The sequence below is a fragment of the Zalophus californianus genome, chromosome 14 (assembly GCF_009762305.2).
Source record: "Zalophus californianus isolate mZalCal1 chromosome 14, mZalCal1.pri.v2, whole genome shotgun sequence".
Lineage (NCBI taxonomy): Eukaryota > Metazoa > Chordata > Mammalia > Carnivora > Otariidae > Zalophus > Zalophus californianus.
This window is the reverse complement of record NC_045608.1, coordinates 53,331,438-53,354,618: the sequence shown is the minus strand read 5'-3', so window position 1 is coordinate 53,354,618 and position 23,181 is coordinate 53,331,438. Positions and strand designations below refer to the sequence as shown.

The following is a 23,181-nucleotide window of genomic DNA, read 5'->3' as shown; positions in this document are numbered from 1 at the left end:
GTCCTATGCATCTGGCTTATATGCGTGCTGATACTTGGATTTCCCTCAGCTTTCAGGGGTCTGCATGGGACCTGGGAGATGGAAGCCTCAAGCAGGAAGAGGAAGCCTCCTACAACTACTCTGATGGGTGCTGAAATCACATCCCTTTCCATGGAAGGCACCAGGCGCTACCTTGTATGTGACTCAGCTGCTCTTTCAATCTTCTGTCTTGGCTTTTCATTGTCGTTCCCCAACCTCTAATGTCTGGTTTTCCCGACAGAATCTAATTCCATCTGCCATGGGCAGAGGATTTTCTCCATCTATACTTAGCCTGGGGGCTAAGTCAGGGGCATGGCCTGGCAGCTCAGAGTCTCTTTAAGGCAAAACTAGCCATCTGTTGAATAAATCAACACTATGCTGAGAAAGAAGGGATAATGAAAAATTAATTTTTCATTGTGACTTATCAGTTGCTTGAGCCAGACAGAGGGGCCTTAACTTTATGTACCAGGTAGTACAATCAACATACCTCGTGACACAGATGTTGGAGACAAAATCAGTAAAGATAGTTTGAGAAATGGAGAGCACCTATTTATTTCTAGAAAACTTTGAAAAGTACACTAAATAAAACATTTGCCCTGATAGGCAAAGCAATCCCTGTGAAGACGGGAGCTGGTGTGGTTTGTGGAAGGGACACGGGAAGGCTGCTAACATCTCAGCTCTCCTCCCGGCTCTGCTGCTACCTCATTACCATGTGAACTCAGGCCACACATTGTACCTGACTGAGCTGTAGTTTCCTCATCGCAAGTGACATAATAATACTTGCTAAATGTATGCCAAAGGGATTTTGTGAAAATGATGGGAAGGTGGTTTGAATATGCTATAATGCATTCTTATGATGAGAAAGAATGATTTTGGATTTCAGATGCAAGGGCTATGCAATCTGAGAGGGGTATGAAATTGGGGCAACTGCTGAAGTAGGGATTCTTATCACTCCAGTGGTTTTCTTTTTAAATTTTAACCACAATAAAGTATTATTATAAAGATTGTATTATCTCATATATATAGGATTATTAAAGTCTGGCTTTAAAGTGATTGTTTGCTCTCAAATGTAAGACATTTATTTTAAAGTTTCTTTATTATAACCTAAATAAGATATAGGGACTAATGTTTTTTTCTCGGCAGAACTCTGACTATATTTATTATGGAAATCAGTGGGAAACGGGCTTTATTTAAGGGAAGTTTCTGGGGGTACCTGGGTGGCTCAGTCAGTTAAGCATCTTGATATTAGCTTGATATTAGCTCAGGTCTTGATATCAAGGAGGTGAATCCAAGCCCCTTGTTGGGCTCAAAGAAAAAAAAAGTTTCTGTGCCACAATATTTTGGAATATTTATTCCATTTTATAGCTCATGCCAATGTCTAACTCTTATACAATCTACATTTCAATTATGTAAGTAAAAAAAAATTCACCTGTCTAAGTAGAATTCATCAACCCAACAATTTTCTTTAACTGAATCTCAGGTGCTGAGACCCTGTGTTTAAATATATAAAATTACTATACTTAATCAGTGATTGTAATATGGAGGTCTGAACCCTAACTGATCATAAAAGTGAGGTTTAATGTGCTTTCTTTCATTCCTTCCCTCCCCCCAATTTATAGGGAAAAAAAACTTACTGATTTTTATACTACCAAGGTTGTGAGCAAATCCAAAACACTTCATGGATATTGTTTATCCTCACTCAGCACGGACCAAGTAAAATGTCATCCACCTCATCAAACAAGTACATTTTTCTTTTTTGTTGTAATCACAATCTCAGTAATATATTTCTGATTAATATAAATAGAAAACCATTAGTTAAAACTTAACTTACTCAGTTTGATACCGCAACATTTAAGAGCATGGGGGCTCTCATAGACAGAAAACAGTAAAAGGAACACATGATAGTAATAAATATAGAACACAGCAATTAAATGAGATGCACTTGTGTCTTACTATTGTATGTTTTGTCTTATTATTATAAGTTTAAAGTCCTGTTGATATTATAAAACTAAACTTTGATGTTATAAAATGAAACTTTCTGCAAGGCCATTCCTCTGCTGTGGACTTTACCTGGCTCCTGAGGAAGTATCAGTTGATAATCTGGCTTGGAAAGATTTGGTTAGCGTTCCTTGAGCTCTGAGTATTCATGGATTTTGGCTTTACAAATGGGCTGAGACCGTGAGGTATCCTTCAGACGGCCAGAAACATCATGGGTGACTCAGTAGGAAATTTGGTTTTTAAACAGAAAAAGACCAGCATCACCCTTACTGTTGGCAGAGTGTGATCTAAAAGAGAGATTAAAAAAAATTAGCAAATATTTGAATTGTGCTTACTAGGTACCAGGCTCCCCCAAACTCTTTAGAGGCATTAACTCATTTAATTTAACCCTTACAACAACCTTAATAGGTAGTATGATTATCTTTGAGGTCACTTGATCAGAGAGTGATTGGGATTCAACCTCAGGCTCCCTGGCACCAGAGGCTTGGCTGCCTCTGACTAGTGATGAGTGCTAATGGGTGTACCAACTGAGCTGGTTTTCTGGTACACTGCTGTACTCCAGGGGAGAGCCAACCAGTCTTTTCCTTTTTCTTTTTTTTTAATTTGAAATTTTTTTTCCATAATTGATTCTTTATTGAGGTAGAGTTGATATATAATCTTACATTAGTTTCAGGGGTACAGCATGATTCAATATTTGTATATGCTATGAAATGATGACCACAATAAATCTGGTTACCCTCTATCACCATGCATAGTTACAATTTTTTTTTCCTGTGATGTGACCTTTTAGGATTTACTCTCTTAGCAACCAATTAGTTTTAACAAGTACTGTGGTGAACTTGAAAGAGTAACCATGGCAGTTGTCTATGCCAGCCAGGCACATCTATACACAGATGTCAGATTTCTTACAATAAGATTAATAATCAATTTCTACGATGTTAATACTTCCCTCTTAGTTACATAGTAAACTTTCCTTATAAAAAGCCAACCTTGCCTGAGACCTGGCCATTGCTAAACCAGCATGATGGCTGAACTCATGGAATAGAGAGATGAAAAGTCAGCAGGGTCTGAGAGGGAAACTCTTTGCTTCTGGACCATTCATGGATTTCTTTCTTTTGTATAGGTTTTTTTTTTTAAAGTGTGGTTTATTTTCATTTAATATTGCTCCGTTTGTATTTCACATTCCCCTTAAGTATCTAAAAATGTTACAGAATAGTGTCATTTCCTTTCACATTAAATATCCAATCAGCCAGGGAATTCCAAAAAAACTAAATATTAAAAAATGAATTTGAACTTGGCAATTCCATTCAGTCAACTGTCTAATGGGATATGAGGAAATCTCTTATGTGCCAGAGATAGTGCTTGGCATTTTACACAGTTACCCCATTTAACCCCACACACAGCCTTGCAAGGTGGTCTCACACCCATCATTTGAGGGCCACGGAGAGAGGCTTGCAGAGGGTAGTAGCTTGCCGTGAATTTCACACTTAGTAAAAGACCTTAGTGAATTATAAATCCAGGTGTTTCATCCTCCATGTAACATAGTAGTATTTAAGAGACGATCCAAGGTAGGGGTGTCTTGCTAAGAAAGTGCCAGATTTGCTGGCAATCAGTGATGGGTCAACACCGCTGCATCTGGAAATACTGAGCAAATAATGGCGGTAGGGGGCATCCAGCCACTTCCTACATGATTAGTTGAACCACCTTCACACACACGTTGGCAAACTGTGAGATAGCTAAACTAAGGCTCCGGACTAATTTATTCAGCTAGCAGGAAGAAGCAGTTTTTGAACAAAGGGGAGACCAAGGCCTAGGAGGGGAATTAAAACAATTTGCCTATTGAAGCTGGTTGGTGCTGCAGTACTGAACGGCCAATTGGCTGCAAAGAAGTCTTTTCCGCCCCGCCTGAATGGATAGAGCTACTGTAGGACTACCCAGGGCTCACCTTCAGATGAGAAGGCGAGTCCCATTATAAGGGATATATGTAGATCCATAACACATCCTGGCAGTATGTTTCTGTAAGAAGTACGGGATGGAAGGTTGGAAGGTTTCATTAATCTGGGACGAAAAAAAAAAATCTTGTTCCCGGAGCGTGTATTTTGGGAGGAAATTACACCATTGAAGTTCCCTCCTCGAGATACCCTTTTCCCTCCAGGTACATCATCCTTCTTTATCGATCCCTAGGAGGGAGTGCGTACCCGGGGCTCAAGACCCGTGCCTCGGCTCCGAGCAGCGCGACCGGCGCTGGGGTCCCGGGGCTGGCGGGGACGGCGGTGACGCAGGAAGCGGCCGCGGCCCAGGTCGAGGCGCGAGGAGGTGGGGGGAGGAGGGGGCAGGTTGCTCGGCGCGGTGCGGCGCCGGCCAATCAGGAGGCGCGGTGTTTGGGGCGAAGGGAGGGGAGAGGGCGGGTGGGGGCCTCCAGGTTTTCTCCGGTGCCCGGGCAGCGCCGCCTGCAGTTTCGAGCACAGGCGCGGAGCCCCGCGGGGGTCTCCGGGCGCGCCCGCCCGTCCCGGTTTTCCGCGGCTCCCCCGCCCTTTCAGGCCCGCCCCCTTCTGCGACCCAGACGCGGCTCCGACGGCGGCGGGCCTCCTCTTCTTTGGACTCCTCGGCTCTGCCCGCAGCGCGAGTCGCCCGGCTGCTCAACGCTTGGTGTCCGGGGGCGGAGTGGGGGCGGCGCCGGCGGGGGCGCCTCACCCTGGGCCGGCGGCGGTAATGTTGCTGCGGTTGCCGCCCTTGCGGCCGGGCGGGCAGCTGGCCGTGGCAGGAGCCGGAGTCGGGGCGCGCTCGCCGCTAGCCGGGACGCCGCCCTCGCCTGCGCTCTGCTCCCGCGGCCGCCGCGGGGCGCCGGGGCCCGGCGCGGCATGAGGAGGAGGCTGCGCGCCCGCGAGCGCTCAGCTCCTCGGCCCCCAGGGCCCCCGCGGGCCCCCGCGCGTCGCGCGCGCCGACTGCGGCCCCGGCGCCCACGCTAGCCCCGCGCAGGCACGAGACGCCGCGGCCCGGACGAGGCGGCGGCGCAGGCCTGCCGAGCGCGGGCGGGCCGCCTCCTGAGCGCGGGGGCTTCGCGTCCAGGACCCCGGCGGACGCGGGGAAGCCCGGGCGTGCTGCAGTTTGCTGCCCCTCTCCGCAGGGGCGCCGCGGCGCGCAGCCCGCGCCTCTCCCCACCTGCAGCCCCTCCTCCCGCCGCTGCCGGGCGGATAAAAGGCGCGTCCTTGCCCTTCCAGGGCCTCCTCAGGTCCTGCGGTCCCCGGTCCCCCCCACCCCCCGCGCCTTGCCTCCCTTTTCCCTCCTCCACCCCTTCCTCTTTGCCTCCCGCGCCTCCCCTCCCCCGGCTCTCCGGCCTCCCATTCATTCCGTCCGCTCCCTCCCCATTCCTCCTTCCCGCTCTGGCCCTCTCCCCTAGGTCCTCCCCGCGCGGACCCCATTGCAGTCTCGGGGTTCTTAGCACATTCATGGAAGTTTAGGGCCTGGATGGTGCCCCCAAGTCCGGCCTGAGAGCGCAGCCTGAGCTGCTGGCCGGGAAGAGGAAGATGTCTGTGCTCAAGCGGATGATGCGGGTCTCCAATCGCTCCCTCCTCGCCTTCATCTTCTTCTTCTCGCTCTCCTCGTCCTGCCTCTACTTCGTCTATGTGGCTCCGGGCATCGGTAAGCACCGAGACACACCCTCCCTTCCCACGGCCACACCGAAGGAAATGCAGGGTCTTCCTTAGGGGATTTGGAAGGTGCATAAACAGGGGCCCCGCAGAAAGCATTTTATTTAAAATGTTATTTCAGACGTGTCAGATAAACTGCTCGGGGCATGGCTTTGGTACGTGAGTTTCGTTTGTGCCGGTTTAAATAACTTCAAAGACTGCATTAAAGGGACGTAGCAAAATTAGGTGTGGTGACCCCGGATGCCCTGGTCGCTTTCTTGAGTATTCATGACAGCTTTATTCATTTAATATCACGTCTTTAAGGCTAAACTCGATGCTTAGTCGTAGTTTTATTCAAACACCCTCAGATATAATAACTGGTTTAAAAATATGAAGGAGAAACCAACACCAGGGAATGTGACTGAGTTCAAGAATGTATGTATTCTTGTGTTCTAGGTCACTTTTTTAGAATGGGGTCAGTGAACATTTGTGCCACACTTCAGGAATTTTTAGGCGATGAGTTTTCTTGTGAAAACAATGCTCCGTTCTTCAGTCTGCTTTTCAAGGATAGGTAGACTCTGCTACCTGTTAGGATGATTTCTGAGATAATATAATGACTAAAATGACAGTTACACAGGATAGTTTGTAGTTTAACATTTTAACCTATTTATCATATTTTGGGCCAGATATACTTTTTAAATAATCTACTTGAATTGGCTTATTTGATATTCTAATTACTCAGTCCCCTTTGGTTGAAAAGGTGCCACTCTGGCATTCTAATGAATAAAAAATAAGAACTTCGTATGGATATTAAAACACGTCGCATCTCCAAAACTTTTTCTGAGTTTTGCCTGGTTATTATGTGTTTAATGTTAAATATTTATGGTATATATTTAATGTTAACATATTTACTGTAAAGTGTAAGTTTAATGTTCCCTTAGTAATAGTGTGTATCTCCTGTTACTTCTTTTTAGACACTAGTAGTCTTTTGAGCCAACCATTTCTCCCTGGGTCAGCCAAAAATGTATGGCCTCTTATACAGTGAAAACATGTGCAGAATTTTGAGATGGAATTAGTATCAGGGCATTGTCTTGTGTGATAATAGATTATCGTAATGAATTGCAGAGGAGAAGGAAGATGCAAACCTCGTGGAAACTGTTGCATTTCCTAGAACAGAATTACTATGTGACTTTTTCTTGATCAAATTTTTGGATTCAAGTAAGAAGTATAAACTAAGATAATGATGCTTGAGAAGACATAAATTGTTGAAACCTTGATGTATTCCAAAATAGGAGTTTGATGTTAAAGTTCAAGCAAGTATGAATATTTTAAGATACTATTTTCCTTTAATGCGGATTTTTCTTTAGGCAAAATAAAAAGCCCTGGGAGCCTGTAGTAGAAATGACAGTGGTAGTTCAGTGGACTTGAGAGTAGTTAGCCAAATTATTTGGCTGGCTTTTCTTAAAGTCCTCTGCGATTTGGGCAGTCTTACAAATTAACTCTTCATTCTACAGCCGTTTTTACTTTGTCAGGTAGCTCTTTAAAGGTTGGAAATCTTTGGGTGACGTTAGTTAATCAGACATTCAACTTTGAAAGGTTTTGCAGAAAAAGGTTTTTTGCAGTTAGGTAACAGTGTTTTTACCCTCTTGGTATTTTGGGTAACTTGTTGAAGTTGTGTTACTCAAAAAGTTAACCAAAGGAAATCAGAATTCTGTTACTTGGTAGTCCTCCTTTTTTTTCCTTGGTGCCTCGATATATTAACTGTAGATTCTTAAAATTCAGTTGATACGAAATACTAATACATTTTTCTCACTTATGTATAAGTTTAGTGTTTGCCATAGAATAATCACTGATATGTCATAAAAATTTGGCAATTTTCTTATGGCAATTAGGTTGACACGGTTTAAGCTACTGTTTTTGTGGGTCTTAAAATTTATAACTTAAAAAAAATGATTAAAGCCAGTAAGGAGAATGAAAACCAAAACTTATAAAGTGCTATCAGTTTGTTAAGCTGTATCTATTTCCCAAAGCCAGTATTATTTAGCAGGAAAAAAAATTCCCCTTATTTCTCTTTTATTGGGAAGCAGTTTTCCAAAAATCACGTTTGCCTGAAAGCTCAAATTTTATCATTGGCAACAAATACTGTCAGTTTTTTTTTTTTTTTTTTTGAAGTGCCCGGCTCACTTTGTTCATTTTTGGGAAAATGTAGATCAAATACAGGAGTTCAAATAACCAAGTTTGTCAGTTCTTTAAAGTAAAAGTGATAGTTTATGAAAAATATGGCTAGTGCCGCTCATAATGCAAAATCAGTGCACAAGTTGATTTTTAGGATAACCATAGTACATTGGTATGCTACAGAAATGCTTTATGTACACTTCCCTTTTCATTACAGATTTCTTCTTAATGAGATATACCCCAAACTAACTAAATTCTTATAACTAATCTACATTAGATGTACAGAGAAACTTCTTGAAAGAACTCATGTTTCCATCTTGGGGCAAAACTTGTGACTAAAATATACGTGGTGTAAGAGCACTTTTTATTTATCCTAAATAAATGTTTCAAATGTCTTCTGTTAAAAAGTCCATATTATTCCATCCACATCAACCTGTTGTGTAGACATTAATTTTGTTTTCCTACATTTTCTGTCCAGAGACCTATTTTTGTCATGCACCTTCCCCCAAGCAGTCCTTTTCTCACTTTTAGTCCCTCTTCCTTAGCCTTCTTCACCTGTGTTTCTCTCTCCCCCTCTCTCTTCCCTCTGAGCAGGTAGTACCACACAGTTGTAAACGGCATAGTCTGTTTAGTTTTCAATGTTTTCTCATGTTCCACACTTTTTTGTCTATTTGGGTGTTACTCTACAATGAGCCCCATCGAACTCAAAGCTTATTTTAAGAATTATTTTAAGAGTAATTTGAAACATTTTCCTTGAAATTTCTAATTCATGTAGGAAACTCAGGGATAGTCTTTATATTAGGAACTTTAATAACAAGGAAAACTGATCTGCAGACACCCACTCCCCCAGGAAGGCGGATTTTTCCCTAGCCTACCTGGTAGAGTCAGGAGCCATTAGTTGTTTCTCATTCTCTTTCACCTTTGTGCATGATTGCAAAAAATGAGTGCAGTTCCCCCGCCAAGGTCTAGACATGGCTGGATTGAGAGTGGAATTCCATTTAGTGTTTAGTTTCAGTGCTACTTCCAACACAATATAATTACATTTTCCTTCTAAGGCATCGTAGGAGAAGATGAACTTATGACTTATGAGTTCATTCAGCAAACACAAGTGGAGTATCACAGGTAGGCTAGACATTGAAGATAGATGACTAAGACACAGATACTTCCTTCATGCTACAATGGGAGGAGCACCAGGAAAGAGCTATAGCCAGTCCTTGGAACGCCTGCGTTGTGGAGTGAGGGCTGGTTAAGGATTTCCAGAGGGAGCGGGCCATTGAGGATGAAGATTTATCTGGACTAAGCAATGGGACAGCATGACCAGCATGGTACTTAGAAAATAGGAGTATTTCCCTCTGGCTACCACTTAGGGTGTGGGGTGGCAGATCAGCCAGGTTGAGAAAAAGTCTTGGGACTCCCCTGCCCAGCCTAGTGTTTTGGTGTTGAGGTCCCTGAAATTCCTGGCAGAAGCTGGTCTTAACTCACAAAGGTTTATCAAAGCTGTCTACGATTAAGAAAAAAGTTGATGTGCCTATGATCAACGGGTTAGTATTGTGGAGAAGATTGCATAACTCCATTGGGAGTGGGGTTTCACATCTATGTGACTCACCAGAGGTTTTGACCTTTCCTAGATGTGCTGACAGACCGTTTTATTCTTTGAGTAGATGTGGAATCTGGTTGGGGCACTTTGGTCTGGATTCCTATGGGCCCTTTAAGGAATAACCTGGCAAGTGCTTTGTTATTTGGGCCTCTAGGCGGTTTGTGCTCTGCTGGTACTAGTGTAGCTAATGGGTGGTCAGGGTGTGTGGGTATGTGCAAGGGTAGGTGTTAGGGGAGAGGGTGGCTTAGTTAGGTCCTTGCTGAGAGTTCCCTGACATTTTGCCTGGGTTTCTCTTGGCTAGCTCAGAAGGTGGCAAGTTGCCCTGCAGCTTTCTTATCATAGCCCTTCAGCCTCCTGGCCCTGGCTGGGTAAGCCTGGTTGTGTTCTTTTTGAGCTGTTACAGTTTGCTTTGTGTTTCAAAGGTCCTTGGTTTTTTTCCTCACCAAGTTCTCTGACCTACATGGCTCCTTTCAGGGGTTCTTTTGATGTGGGTTTCTTTCCTCTGGGCCTTCCTTTGCTGGTCACTCATCCGATGCTCAGATTTTTGTCCTGGGAGTAGTAGGAAACATCAGAAGTTTTGAAAAGGGGAATGGTGCAACCCTTTGTTTTACAGCATTTCTTTTAACATGGAGCATGGTGATAGAGGGCAGAACCAGTGGCAAGGAGACCAGGTAGGAAGTTATTTCAGTAGCTCAGAAGATTAGAACCTGATTAAGGTCATAGTTGGATCTGGGCAGAGTTGAGCGGATCGGAGTAGTGACATTGAAGGAATGGGAGAAGCTATAAGATGATGCTTGTATTCTAGCTTAGACAACCAGGTGGCTGGTCGTAGGGAATAGAGAAAGGCATGTGCTTGGAGGGAACTATTTTGGCTTTAGAGAAATTGAGTTAGGATGCCTGTGGGATATCCAGGAAGAACTTGTCAGTAGGTAGGAAGATGGACATAAGGACTTGGAGCCCAGGAGAAATGTCTGACAGGAGAGAGATTTGGCTGTTTTCAGCAGGTAGGTGAATGGTCCTTACTTATTTCTCTCCCAACACACCTGACTGATAAAACTAACTCTGCAAGCAGAAGTGACTCACTGAGTCACTCTTAACGTGGGATGATAGGGGTTAAATCAAAGTATAGAGGAGCCCCAAGTATACTTTGAAAAGTTTCCCAGGAGACTCTGTTACCCTTTTCATTTACCAGTCCCAAATAGGAAGTCATTATGGTTGACACCATGGGAATTTTGGGTGGCCACTCAAGGAGAGCTTGTGGAAGTTGAAGAGAAGGTAGCCATGGATGCAATCTAACAGTTTAGGGCAAGTGGAGAGATAGGAACAGGAAAATGAAGGGAAAGAGAGATATGAGTGAAGTGAGGCCTTTGTGAATGAATGAATGAAAGAAAAATGATGATTAGCAAGACAAGTGTTGACATGGGTTAATGCTTGGAAGGAGAATTACCAGTTTGGTAAGTAGGAGGTCCATGACAGCTACTCCAAGAGCAATTTTTGTTTTGACTGGTCAGATAGCCTTGAGTTGGGTAGTATATCAAAGGTCACATGAAAGTGCCTTATTTAGTGGGAAGAAGGGCTAAGCAGGATCTAAGGAGCCTTACAAGATGGGAAGACCTGAGCTTACAGAAAGGTTTAAGGCCTGAGGACAGGGTTTGAAGATTTGAGAAAGGGAACAGATTACGACATGTGATCTATCTAGGAAGACTTCATTTATTTTTTCATACAGCAAATGTTTGTCTGCAGAAAGCACTGTGGTTCAGCATCGAACAGGATTCACATGGTCCCTGTCTTCATAGATCATATGGACAGTGAGAAATCCTCACAACTGAAGAATAATACTCTAGAGTAGAGTGAAATACCATTTGCTACACGGGTTGTGGGGTGGCACTAAACCGGTTTCGGTATTATGGAGAAGATGAAGATGAAGCTGAGGCCAGAAGCTTAAATTAGGTAATTAAAAGGCTTGAGGGAAAAATATTTTATGCAGGAATGGAAGATTTGAAGGTTAAGAGGTGAGGGAGAAATGGAAAATTAAACAAACAAACAAACGTAGGGGCTAAAGCATAGAGTGCAGAGGGGAGTGTGGGCTGAAGCCAGAGAGATGAATATGGGTCTAGTAATAGTGATCCTTGTGAACTGGGTGTGAGAACTTGGATATTAGCCCGAGGACAATGTCAAACCATTGAGCTTAAATTTTAAGTAGGAGAGTGATGCGATCAGATTTTCATTTCAGAAATATTTAGGTGGTACTGGTATGAATGGATTAAAGGGAACAAGATTAGAATCAGAGCAGGTAGAGAGAGTGGAATCAAGTATATAGGTACATTGATTTTGGAGATGGGAGAAGAGGACATGAAGATGTTTGTGGTAGCAGGGTGCCTGGGTGGCTCAGTCGTTAAGCGTCTGCCTTTGGCTTGGGTCATGGTCCCAGGGTCCTGGGATCCAGCCCCACATCGGGCTCCCTGCTTGGCGGGAAGCCTGCTTCTCCCTCTCCCCCTGCTTGTGTTCCCTCTTTTGCTGTGTCTCTCAGTGTCAAATAAATAAATAAAATCTTTAAAAAAAAAGATGTTTGCGGTAGATAAAATTAGATGAATATGGAGGAGGAGATTGAGGGAATTCATACTTGATTAGGTAGGTATCTGAGTTATCTGTTGAGAGTGAGGGGCTCAGTTTATTTGACCAAATCTTAGTATAGAGTGAACTATTTCCTAACCTAAGTTAAGAGATTTGGTTTCTGGGGCGCCTGGGTGGCTCGGTTCGTTGGGCAACTGCCTTCGGCTCAGGTCATGATCCTGGAGTCCCGGGATCGAGTCCCGCATCGGGCTCCCTGCTCAGCGGGTAGTCTGCTTCTCCCTCTGACCCTCTTCCCTCTCATGCTCATTCTATCTCATTTCTCTCTCTCAAATAAATAAATTAAAAAAAAAATCTAAAAAAAAAAAAAGATTTGGTTTCTGCCTTGGTCCACAGAGTAAAGAATTGTTGAGTGGCTGAATGTTTCTGATTAAATCACTTCTCTTGGTATGGCAGCTCCTTTGTTCTCTTACCACCTGACTCATCAATACCATTGCGATGTTATATGTTAGATACCTTGGGAGAATATGGAGGGACGGGTTGGGAATTAGAAACTGGAGAAAATTGGATTGGTCAGTATATTAGTTATCTGTAACTTTGTGAATTACCCCAAATGTAGGGGTTTAAAAGAACAAATATATTATTATCTCATAGACGTGGTGGGCCAGGAATCTGGACATGGTTTGGCTGCATGCCTCTGGTTCAAGGTCTCTCACTAGGTTACAGAGTATTGATAGACTTGAGTGTTGATACACTCCTCATACACTTGAGTGTTGATCAGGGTTGTGGTTCACCCATGTGGATTTGGGCAGGATTCAGTTCCTTGAGGGTTGTTGGACTGAGGGTCTCAGTTCTTTGCAGGTTGTTAGTTGGAGGCCTCCCTCCCTTCTTGCCACATGGGCCTCTCCATAGGGCAGCTCATGACCCCATCACTTTTGCCATCTTTTCTTTTTTTTTTTTTTTAAGATTTTATTTATTTGAGAGAGAGAGTAGAGCAAGAAAGAGCACGAGCAAGGGTGAGGGGCAGAGGAAGAGGGAGAAACAGACTCTCCGCCGAGCAGGCAGCCTGATGTGGGCCTCGATCTCAGGACCCCAGGATCATGACCTGAGCTAGAAAGCAGACACTTTACCGACTGCGCCACCCCGGCATCCCTGCCCTGTTTTCTTAGAAAAGAGTCTCTCAGTCTAGTCTACATTCAAGGGAATGGGAGGTATTCTTAGAGACTTCTGACCCTAGTCAGATTGCCATTCTTAAGCACCATATGTAACGCAAGCTATATTGGTTCAGTATAAGTGAATCTAAATCCTGTGGACTTGTGGGAAATGCGGTATTTTTGGAGGGAAAATTGATTCATTGAAATCTGACAATGCTAAATACTATTCTTCATGTTATCCTTTCATGAATAAATTTGAGGTCTATTAAACAACATGGCAGAGGGGCGCCTGGGTGGCTCCAATGGTTAAGCATCTGCCTTCGGCTCAGGTCGTGATCTCCAGGTCCTGGGATCAAGCCCCACTTCGGGCTCCTGACTCGGCAGGGAGTCTGCTCCCTCTGCCTCTCCCTCCTGCTTGTGCTCTCTTTCTCAAATGAATAAGTAAAAAATATCTTTAAAAAAAAAACAACATGGCAGAATATGAAAAGTGATATATGTATTCTGTAGCAGTGTTTATCATACTGCCTTTTAATGTTTATGAAAGGCAAAAATAACCATGTCTGTGGATACTTTTAAAAGAGAAACCCTTAATCTAGGTTTGTAGTCTCTGTATGGTAGGTGTGGTAGGTATTCCAAATAGTAGTTGGAATTTAGCTGGGAATGGAATGGGTTTTTCTGTTGAGACACTGTTATATAGGGTGGATTATTTCCTAACCCATCCTGTGGCCAGCCTGTTTATCACAGAATGTACTACAAAGCTTATCAGGCACTTGGGTTTGTAGACCTTCAGCTCTGGTAGTCAGAACTGTGGCCGCTGGTCTCCCCACCAGAGCCTCGAGGTTTGATCCTCTGTTCCGGGGCTCGGGGCCACAGGAACCCTGGACACAGAGGCCGTGGTGTCTCTGGAGCCAAAGCAAAGAAGTCCCAGGAGAAAGATTCCAAATGTAGTCTGCTGCTTTGTCCACTGTTGGAGCTTCATAGAGTTGTCCCTGCCACAACCCCAAACCCCATGCTCATGGAATAATAGCCTTGTTGTAAAGAGAGAGAAGGCAAGACAGCTTCCCAAAGATTGTCATTTGCCCCAGTCTCACATGTTGTTGTTGGAAGAGCTGAAGTAGACAATTTTGGGGAAGAGCTGAAATGTACACCTTGGGGTAGCTGACTCTTCCACTGTGCTGGAGCTGAAGGCCCTGGTCATTGTTGCCCTGGAAGATGATTTGGGGGAAACATGAGCTCTCTGCTCTTTAGGTTAAAGGAACACGTAGAAGAGAGAGATGCACCTTTCTTTGGATAGCGTCAGGTAGCAGTGAGGGTAGTTACAAAGAGGCAGATTTTAAGAAATCAAACCCTTCTAACTAAGCTATAAACAATGAAATAAGAGCCTCATAGGTGCCTCATCAGGCCGAGGGTAGATGACAACCTATTAGCGCTGGAGAAGGTGCTCAGGAGACTGGATAGACATCTGATGGCCTCTTAAACTCAGTGAGGCTGTGTTCAGCTCTGCAGCACCCTTGCTCACCCAGCCTAGGGGCAGACCTGCTCCTCCACCTGTCTCTCCCACCCCCACCCACACTGCCTTTTGTGACTCCCTTTCCCTTTCAAGCCTGCGTTTCATGTTTGTCTTAACCTCGGTAAGTGGGGAGGTGGGTGGGGAGGCTGCAGTGAGACAGTGGAAAGGTGCATTGCAGTAATTTATCTAGAGCTTGGTTTTCGTGGGTCACGTTTGAGAGTTCCCAAGAGCATTGATTTCTGCATTTACAGTATTCTCCTTCTGGTCAGTTTTCCTGCTGCCTTAGACCGCGCTGGCTCGTTAGCACTGCCCCCGACGGCAGTCCGCCGGGTTAACCAGAGCAGCCTGCCCCTGCCATCGCTGCCATCCTTTTCCACCCTCTTTTCCCTCTGATTGTTTTTCTTTTCTTTTTTCTTTTTAATTTCTGGAGGACGCGGTAATTTAGTATTTAAAAGACTGCTTCTTTCCATTTCTGCCTTTTGTCAGAATAACAACAAAGACAATACTATACAGGTAATGTGATTTGAGTTGAAGATCAGGCCAGTTCAAGGTTGAAAGTATTTACAATGCCATTAACATGCCTTTGCAAAACTAAGAGTTTACTCCAGTTAGTATTAGATATTTTTACTTGGTGTCTTGGATTTACTAGAGAATTTCAGGTAACACCCCAATTTTGTTTTTCTCTGGTATGTGAATCCTGTGTCGGGCCACCTTGATTTGTTATGTTTCGTGAGCATACTTGTTTTTGGTCATACCAGAACTTGGCAAAGTTTGGTTTAAAGCTCCAGCAAAAACGCTCCTCAGTTAAAATAGGAAAGCTAGCTTCAAGGGTGTTCGTCAGCAGTTATATTTTTGGCTATGTGGCATAGCAAAATGTTTAGGAAAACATACTTAATAATTTTAAATCTGAAATTTATAATTAACTTTTTTTTTCTCCAGAGGCATAATAAATATGGCTTTTTGCTTTCATCTTTGTTTTCATGATTAATTACTCGAGTTAGTAAAAGTCTTTGGCTCCACCAAATCATTGTGTGATACCATCATAATAGGAGGTAAATATAGATTCTGCTATGTCTGAATGAACTGTGCACAAATTAGAAAGCTGTGTAAAGAGGGTCTATTTAATATAAGTTAAACTAATATAAAAGGAAGATTTCTACTTTTTTTGCTTGTTACAAATGTTATGTTTAAAGAATTACTACAAGCAGTGTTTTTCAAAGATAAATGAGCTTAAGCCTTACTTAAGGTAGTTTGCATAAATAAACTTATTTCCTAGGTTTTATTACCAGAGATGCTAATTCTGATTTTGGTTCATTTTTAATACACATCCTAGGTAATTCTGGACCCTGGGAACTTTATTTCTTTATAAACTTTATAACCCAACTGGTGGGTTAAAAAAAATCAAGTGCTAGATAGGTTTCTTTTTGGAAATTAATCATCTTAGATCATTTGCTCTTTCATAGAAGTAACCTTTTTAAAAACCAGATTGACTTGTTTGTAGCATCATGTTTTACTGGAGCTAGAGATGGCTGTCATGGTGAAGAATTTTTTTCCTCCAGAATAGAAACGGACAGAATGGACAAAACATCCTTTAAGACAACCAGGACCACGTGTTTCTTTGTGAGTGTGCAGTGACTCTGTGATTGAGTTAGAGGTTGATCAGAAACTTGTTAGTGTTTAGGGGCGCTTGGGTGGCTCAGATGGTTAAGCAACTGCCTTTGGCTCAGGTCATGATCCCAGAGTCCTGGGATCGAGTCCCACATCGCTTCTCCCTCTGACCCTCTTCCCTCTCATGCTCTCTATCTCTCATTCTCTCTCTCTCAAATAAATAAATAAATAAATAATCTAAAAAAAAAAAACTTGTTAGTGTTTCTAATTATTAGAAAGACACATTGTAATTTACTTAATAAGATCAGTAAAAGTGATTAAAGCATATAGCCCTGCATCTTAGCCAACAATTTAAAAACATTTCCTATAGCATTTGGCTAGGAAAGTCCCTTTGTAATATTGTTAATAGGTAGGTAGATATATGAGATTTGTTACCGTAAACTGTCATCTTGATTGAAATATGTCTTATTATTATTATTATTTTTAAAGATTATTTGTTTATTTGACAGAGAGAGACACAGTGAGAGAGGGAACACAAGCAGGGGGAGTTGGAGAAGGAGAAGCAGGCAGGCTTCCCCTCCGAGCAGGGAGCCCGATGCGGGGCTCGATCCCAGCACCCCAGGATCATGACCTGAGCCGAAGGCAGATGCTTAACGACTGAGCTACCCAGGCACCACGTCTTGTTTTATTTTTAAATATTTTTAGGCTTGCTGGTGTTAATGTGATTTTACTGAAACCATTATATATATATTGCCTTCCTGATAATTAAGTTAATAGCTCAGAAATTATGACTTCTGCAATTTCCAGTTTGACTCAGAGGAAGAGAAATTGGACTTTATTTTTGTTTGAATCAAGAGACCTAAGGCAGAGAATTATAAGGTGCCTTGTTTATTGATTTGAAAATATGCTCTGGCTTTGGAAGTCTTTTTTAAAAATTTTATTTGTTTGAGAGAGAGAGCGAGCTCGTGCCCACAGGGCGGGAGGGCAGAGGGAGAAGGAGAGAAAGGGAGAGAAAGTCTCAAGCCGACTCTGCACGGAGCCCATCGATCTCACAACCCTGAGATCACGACTGGAGCCAAAAGAGTCCAACGCTCAACTGACTGAGCCACCCAGGCACCCACTAGCTTTGGAAATCTTTGAAATTCATTTCCCACAGTGTCCCCTTCTCTCCTGCTTATTTGAGAGTCATTTTCCCTTCATAAAATAAATAAGTTGAAATTTCAAAAGGTATTTTAATTGTGAAACACAAGGAAATTGGGAATGATTGTAAAACATGTAGTTCATATACCACTTTTTTTCTCATGATAGAATTCTTAAGAGGGTAGAGATTCATTTCACATTCACCTTATGTACTCTGAAATCATTAATTTTCAACAATTTTGTAATGTTTTCTGGGTATGTTTATTTATGGTTTAATCTTTTAGTCTGTAATTTCATTAAGTAAGTTTCCTTACTGACTGGCTTTAAAAAAATCTATTTAGTTCCCTGTATTCTTCTTCCTCAATTCCCTCATTTCCTCCTAATTTTACTTTTCTACCGTGTGGGGTGTAATGCTTAACTCTTTAAGCTCCTGTCCTGCTTTAAAGAAACAGGTGTTTATTTTAAGGGAATAAGAGTGAACTAACACATGACAGAGCAGATCGGTATCTTGTGTTAAGATAGTGTTTTCATATTGGCAGGTTCGGGGTCTCTTTTTAGAATTATCAGCTAAGTGTAAACTAGCCTGAACTGACAATCTGATTGTTTTGAAAGTACTTCTGACGTTTTAGGCAGTTTGTGCTTCTTCAGGATTTTGGTTTTTACAGAGGAACACCCCGGACACCTTAGTTTCTGGTACTGCTCAGCAAACGGTAGGCATTCAGTAAATACCTATTGAACAAACACATGTCTCCACCTTGAACGTCTTTAATAAGACTGTTGAAAAAGTCCAATTTTATTTAAAAATATTTAATTTTGATCAGTATTCAAACACAAATAATCTCCCAGAAATAACTTAAAACTGCTAAACTGCAGAGTGGAAATGGTGAAAGCACCAGTTGTAAAGAATTTCTTGTTAATTTTTAGTGTCTACATCAGCAAAGCTGTAGCTCTTGGCTAAGATCTGAAATAGATCTATACTGTATATAATCGTGGAATTCATTATTCCTTGATAAAATGGGATTCTGAAGGCAGAATTCTTTCATTCTCTTTATTCATCAGTCAGCCCATGACTCACTTGAAAGATGGGGGGGAGGTTATTATAGGTTGGTATTTATTTGCACTACAGATTGCCTTAAGCCCATACCTGGCTTTGAATTAATTGTCACCATGGTCAGATACTCTGCTTCAGTAGTACTTTGACATAAAGTGAATCGTTTGTTTTACAGCCTGGCACAGCCTAGACATTTGTTATTTTTTTGTTTTTAACCCAAGCAGTACTTTGGTCCTAGGCAAAGTATGAACAATATTTCATATATAGTCTGGCCTAATCCTGGGGTTTACAGCATTATTACCAGAGATAATACGTTTAGCTTTACCATCTTGGATGAGTCATTTCTGGGAATTAGTTGAACAAGGGCTAGATGTGAGTAGAAGAAAACCTTTAGGCATCTGAAACAGATCCGTAGAAGATTATTGTGAGTTTGAGAGATTCAGAGATATGAGATTCAGATATCTATGGTAATATCCAGGGGCATGTATAAGTGGTATTTTGCTTTTTTTCCACATTATTTCTTTATATGTTCTGTAGCTAATATGGGAGACTGCTTTCTGTCCTGTAACCTTTTAGTGCTCCTCCTGATTTCCTCCTGCTCTCACCAGTTGAGATCTGGCTTATCCCTCCTTTCTCACTACCTCATTACTTTTTACAGTGAAGATTTCTCTCTCTCTCTCTTTCTTTTTTTTGCCCCTCCCTCTCCTCTATGACTTTCAACTATTGCTTCTTCCACATTGCTGCCCCTCAGACATTCGGGCCTGTCCTTGAATCCGAGTATTTCTAAATTCTATCTATGCAACTCACTTCTGAGTTTGTTTTCTGATCTTTCAAATGGGGAAAAATTATACCCACACCATGTGGTGGTGTACTAGTTGCCTATGACTGCCATACACATTACCAAACGCGGAGTGGCCTAAAACAATAGGCATTTATTATCTCGTAGTTCTGGAGGCCAAAGTCTGAAATCAGGTGTTGTCAGGACTTTGCTCCCTCTGGAGGCTCTCGAGGGGGATCCTTCCTTGCTGTTTCCAGCTTCAGGTGCTTTGGCATTCCTTGCCTTTCTAGGCTTGTGGTCACATCACTCCAGTCTCTGCCTCCACTTTAGATTGCTTTCCTGTGCGTGTGTGTGTGTGTGTGTGTGTGTGTGTGTGTGTGTGTGTGTGTGTGTAAAATATCCCTTGCCTTTTTCTTATCTGAGCATTTGTCATTGGATTTAGAGCCCACCTAGATAATCCGGGATGATCTCCTCATTTCAGGATCCTTAATTACATCTGCAAAGACTCCTTTTCCAAATAAGATAATGTTTTCACAGCTTCTGAGAATTAGGATTCACATATTTTTTGGGGGGTGGGCCCATTCAACCTGCTACATCCAGGTGGTTTAAGAATTAAATATAATTATATGTATGTATATTTACATATATTTATACAAGACCAATGTAGGTACTCAATAAATGTTAATTTATTTCCCTTCTCTTTATTTTTTTAAAAAAAGATTTTATTTATTTGTTAGCGCATGCACACACACATGCGTACACACATTCAGGGAGGGGCGGAGGGGGAAGGAGAGGGAAAGAATCTCAAGTGGACTCTGTGCTGTGCACGGAGCAATGTACAGATGGAGGCAGAGACTGAAGTGATGTGACCATGAGCCCAGGAAGGCAAGAAATGCTAACAGGCACCTGTCCAATACAGGGACTCGATCTCATGACCCTGAGATCATGACTTGAGCTGAAACCAAGAGTCGGACGCTTAACTGACTGAGCCACCCAGGGGCCCCTCCCTTCTCTTTAGAAGCCTCTGCCCACCAACATTCTGCATCCTGGCATGATTTTGGCAGTTAGTACAGGCATATCTCATTTTATTATGCTTCACTTTATTGTGCTTTGCCGATAATGAATTTTTTATAAATTGAAGTTTTGTGGCAATCTTCTATTAAGCAAGCCTATTACTGCCATTTTTCCAACAATATCTGCTCACTTCACGTCTCTGTCACATTTGATAATTGTTGTAATACTTCAAACCTTTTCATTATTATTATATTTGTTATGGTCATCTGTGTGCTTTGATGTTACTATTGTAATTGTTTTGGGTGTCATGAACTGTGCTCCTATAAGACAGCAAACTTAATCGATAAAAGTGTGTGTTCTGACTGCTTCGCTGAACGGCCATTCCCCATCAATCTCCCTCTCCTTGGGCCTCCCTATATTCCCTGAGACACAACAATATTGAAATTAGGCTAATTAATAATCCTACAGTGGCCTCTAACTGGTCACCTGAAAGGAAGTGTCACATGTCTCTCACTTTAAATCAAAAGCTAGAAGTGATTATGCTTAATGAGGAAGGGATGTGAAAGCCGAGATAGGCAAAAGGCTGGGCGTCTTGCAAGATGTGAATGCAGAGGAATGGTCTTTTTTTTTTTTTTTTAACATTTTATTTATTTGAGGGAGAGAAAGACACAGAGCAGGAGCAGAGGGAAAGGGACAAGCAGACTCACTGCTGAGCAGGGAGACCTATCTGGGGCTCGATCCTAGGACCCTGGAATCATGACCTGAGCCGAAGGCAGACGCTTAACCGACTGAGCCACCCAGGTGCCCCTACAGGAATGGTTCTGGAAGGAAATTAAAAGTGCTATTCCAGTGAAGAAAGTGAAAAAATCTTATTGCTGAGGTGGAAAATGTTTTAGTGGTTTGGTTAGAAGATCCAACCAGCCACAATATTCCCTGAAGCCAGAGCCTAATCCGGCCCTGGCTGAAGACCCTAAATCTCTTCAATTCCATGAAGGCTGAGAGAGGTAAGGAACCTGCAGGAGAAAAGTCTGAAGCTAGCAGAGGATGGTTCATGAGGTTTAAAGAAAGAACATGACAGAGCAAGGTAGAAGCAGCAAGTTCTGATGTAGAAGCTGTAACAAGTGATCCAGAAGGTCTAGTTAATTAATGAAGGTGGCTACACTAAACAACAGATTTCCAATGTAGACAAAATAGTTTTCTGTTGGAAGAAGATGCCATCTAGGACTTTTATAGCTAGAGAAGAGGAGTCAGTGCCTGGTTTCAAAGCTTCAAAAGACAGGTGGACTCTCTTGTTAGGTAGGGCTAATGTAGCTGGTGACTTTAAGTTGGAGCCATTGCTCATTTGCCATTCCCCAATTCTTAGGACCCTGAAGAATTATGCTAAATCTACTCTAGAAATAGAACAACAAAGCCTCAGTGAGAGCACGTTTGTTTACAACATGGTTTACTGAATATTTTAAGCCTACTGTTGAGACCTACTGCTTAGAAAAAAAGGTTTCTTACAAGATATTACAGCTCATTGACAATGTACCTTGTCACTCAAGAGCTCTGATGGAGATATACAATGAGGTTGGTATTTTCATGCCTGCTAAAACCACATCCATTCTGGAGCTCATGGGTCAAGGAGTCATTTTGACTTTCAAGTCTTATTTAAGAATACATTTCATAAAGCTTTACCTGCCATACATAGTAATAATTCCTCTGATGGATCTGGGCAAGGTAAATTGAAAACTTTCTGGAAAGGATTCCCCCTTCTAGATCCCATTAAGAGCATTTACGATGGGAAGAGGTCCAAATATCAGCATTACCAAGAGTTTGGAAGAAGTTGATTCCAGCCCTCATGGATGACTTTGAGGGATTCAAGACTTTGTGGAGGAAGTCACTGCAGATGTCGTGGAAAGAACAAGAGAACTAGAATTAGAAGTGGAGCCTGAAGATGTGACTGAATTGCTGTCGATCTCCTGAGAAAATTCGAACAGATGAGGAGCTGCTTCTTATGGATGAGTAAAGAACATGGTTTCTTGAGATGGCTTCCACTCCTGGTGCAGATGCTGTGAAGATTGTTGAAATGACAATAAAGGATTTCATAAGCTTAGTTGATAAAGCAGTGGCAGGGTTTGAGAGGATTGACTCCAGTTTTGAAAGAAGCTCTACTGTGGATAAAATGCTACAAACAGCATTAGCATGCTGCCGAGAAATCATTGATGAAAGGAAGACTCATTCGATGTGGCAAACTTCATTGTTGTCTTATTTTAAGAAATTGCCACAGCCACCCCACCATCAGCAATCACCACCCTGATTGGTCAACAGCCACCAACACTCCCATCAAGAGGCAAGACCTTCCATCAGCAAAAAGATTATTACTTGCCGAAAGCTCAGATCATGATTAAAATTTTTTTGGCAATAAAGTATTTTTAAATTAAGGTATGTACATTGCTTTTGAAGACATAATGCTATTGCACACCTGATAGACTATAGCGTAAACTTTTATATGCACTGGGAAATTAAAACATTTATTTGACTTGACTTACTGCAATATGTGCTTTCTTGTGGTGGTCTGCAGCAGAACTGCAGTGTCTCTTAGGTAAGCCTGTGCTCAGTTCAGGACTTTCCCGCCCCACTTCGTCCTCCACGGATGTTCCTGTTGGTGGCTGTCAGGCAGTCTGGTCCTTGTCTTCCATCCTCCCTTGTGTGGCCACGTCAGGTCCTCGTAGTTGTGATCCGCTCTCCCTTGCATCTCTCCAGACTATAGTCTTCTAACCTTATCCTTCTGGCACTTTCTCACTATTGTTGACATTGCCTCTCATCTTCACAATGACCTCAAGTCCTCTCCCCTCTTTTCTCCTGTTCTTTCACACCATCCATCCACTTAGACCTTTACAAATTATTTTTCACTGCTGCCAAACTCTACTCAAGTCAGATTGTTTACTCCTGGATG

The 23,181-nt window shown here is 42.5% G+C and overlaps 1 protein-coding gene across 8 annotated transcripts in view; it reads left to right on the top strand.

Annotated features, from left to right (window-relative positions):
- Positions 1–5,098: 5,098 nt before the first annotated feature.
- B4GALT6 (beta-1,4-galactosyltransferase 6) overlaps positions 5,099–23,181 on the top strand; it is a 112,195-nt gene continuing 94,112 nt past the window's right edge. For 7 of the 8 annotated variants that reach the window (XR_003516971.2, XR_003516972.2, XR_003516969.2 and 4 more), the window contains exon 1: positions 5,099–5,658. Coding sequence is in view for 1 of the 8 variants with exons in the window: in XM_027576514.2 (XP_027432315.2) it covers positions 5,544–5,658 (115 nt within the window). In the remaining 7 variants the exon portion in view is untranslated. The remainder of the gene's footprint in view (positions 5,659–23,181) is intronic. The other variant, XM_027576514.2, reaches the window with a different exon arrangement.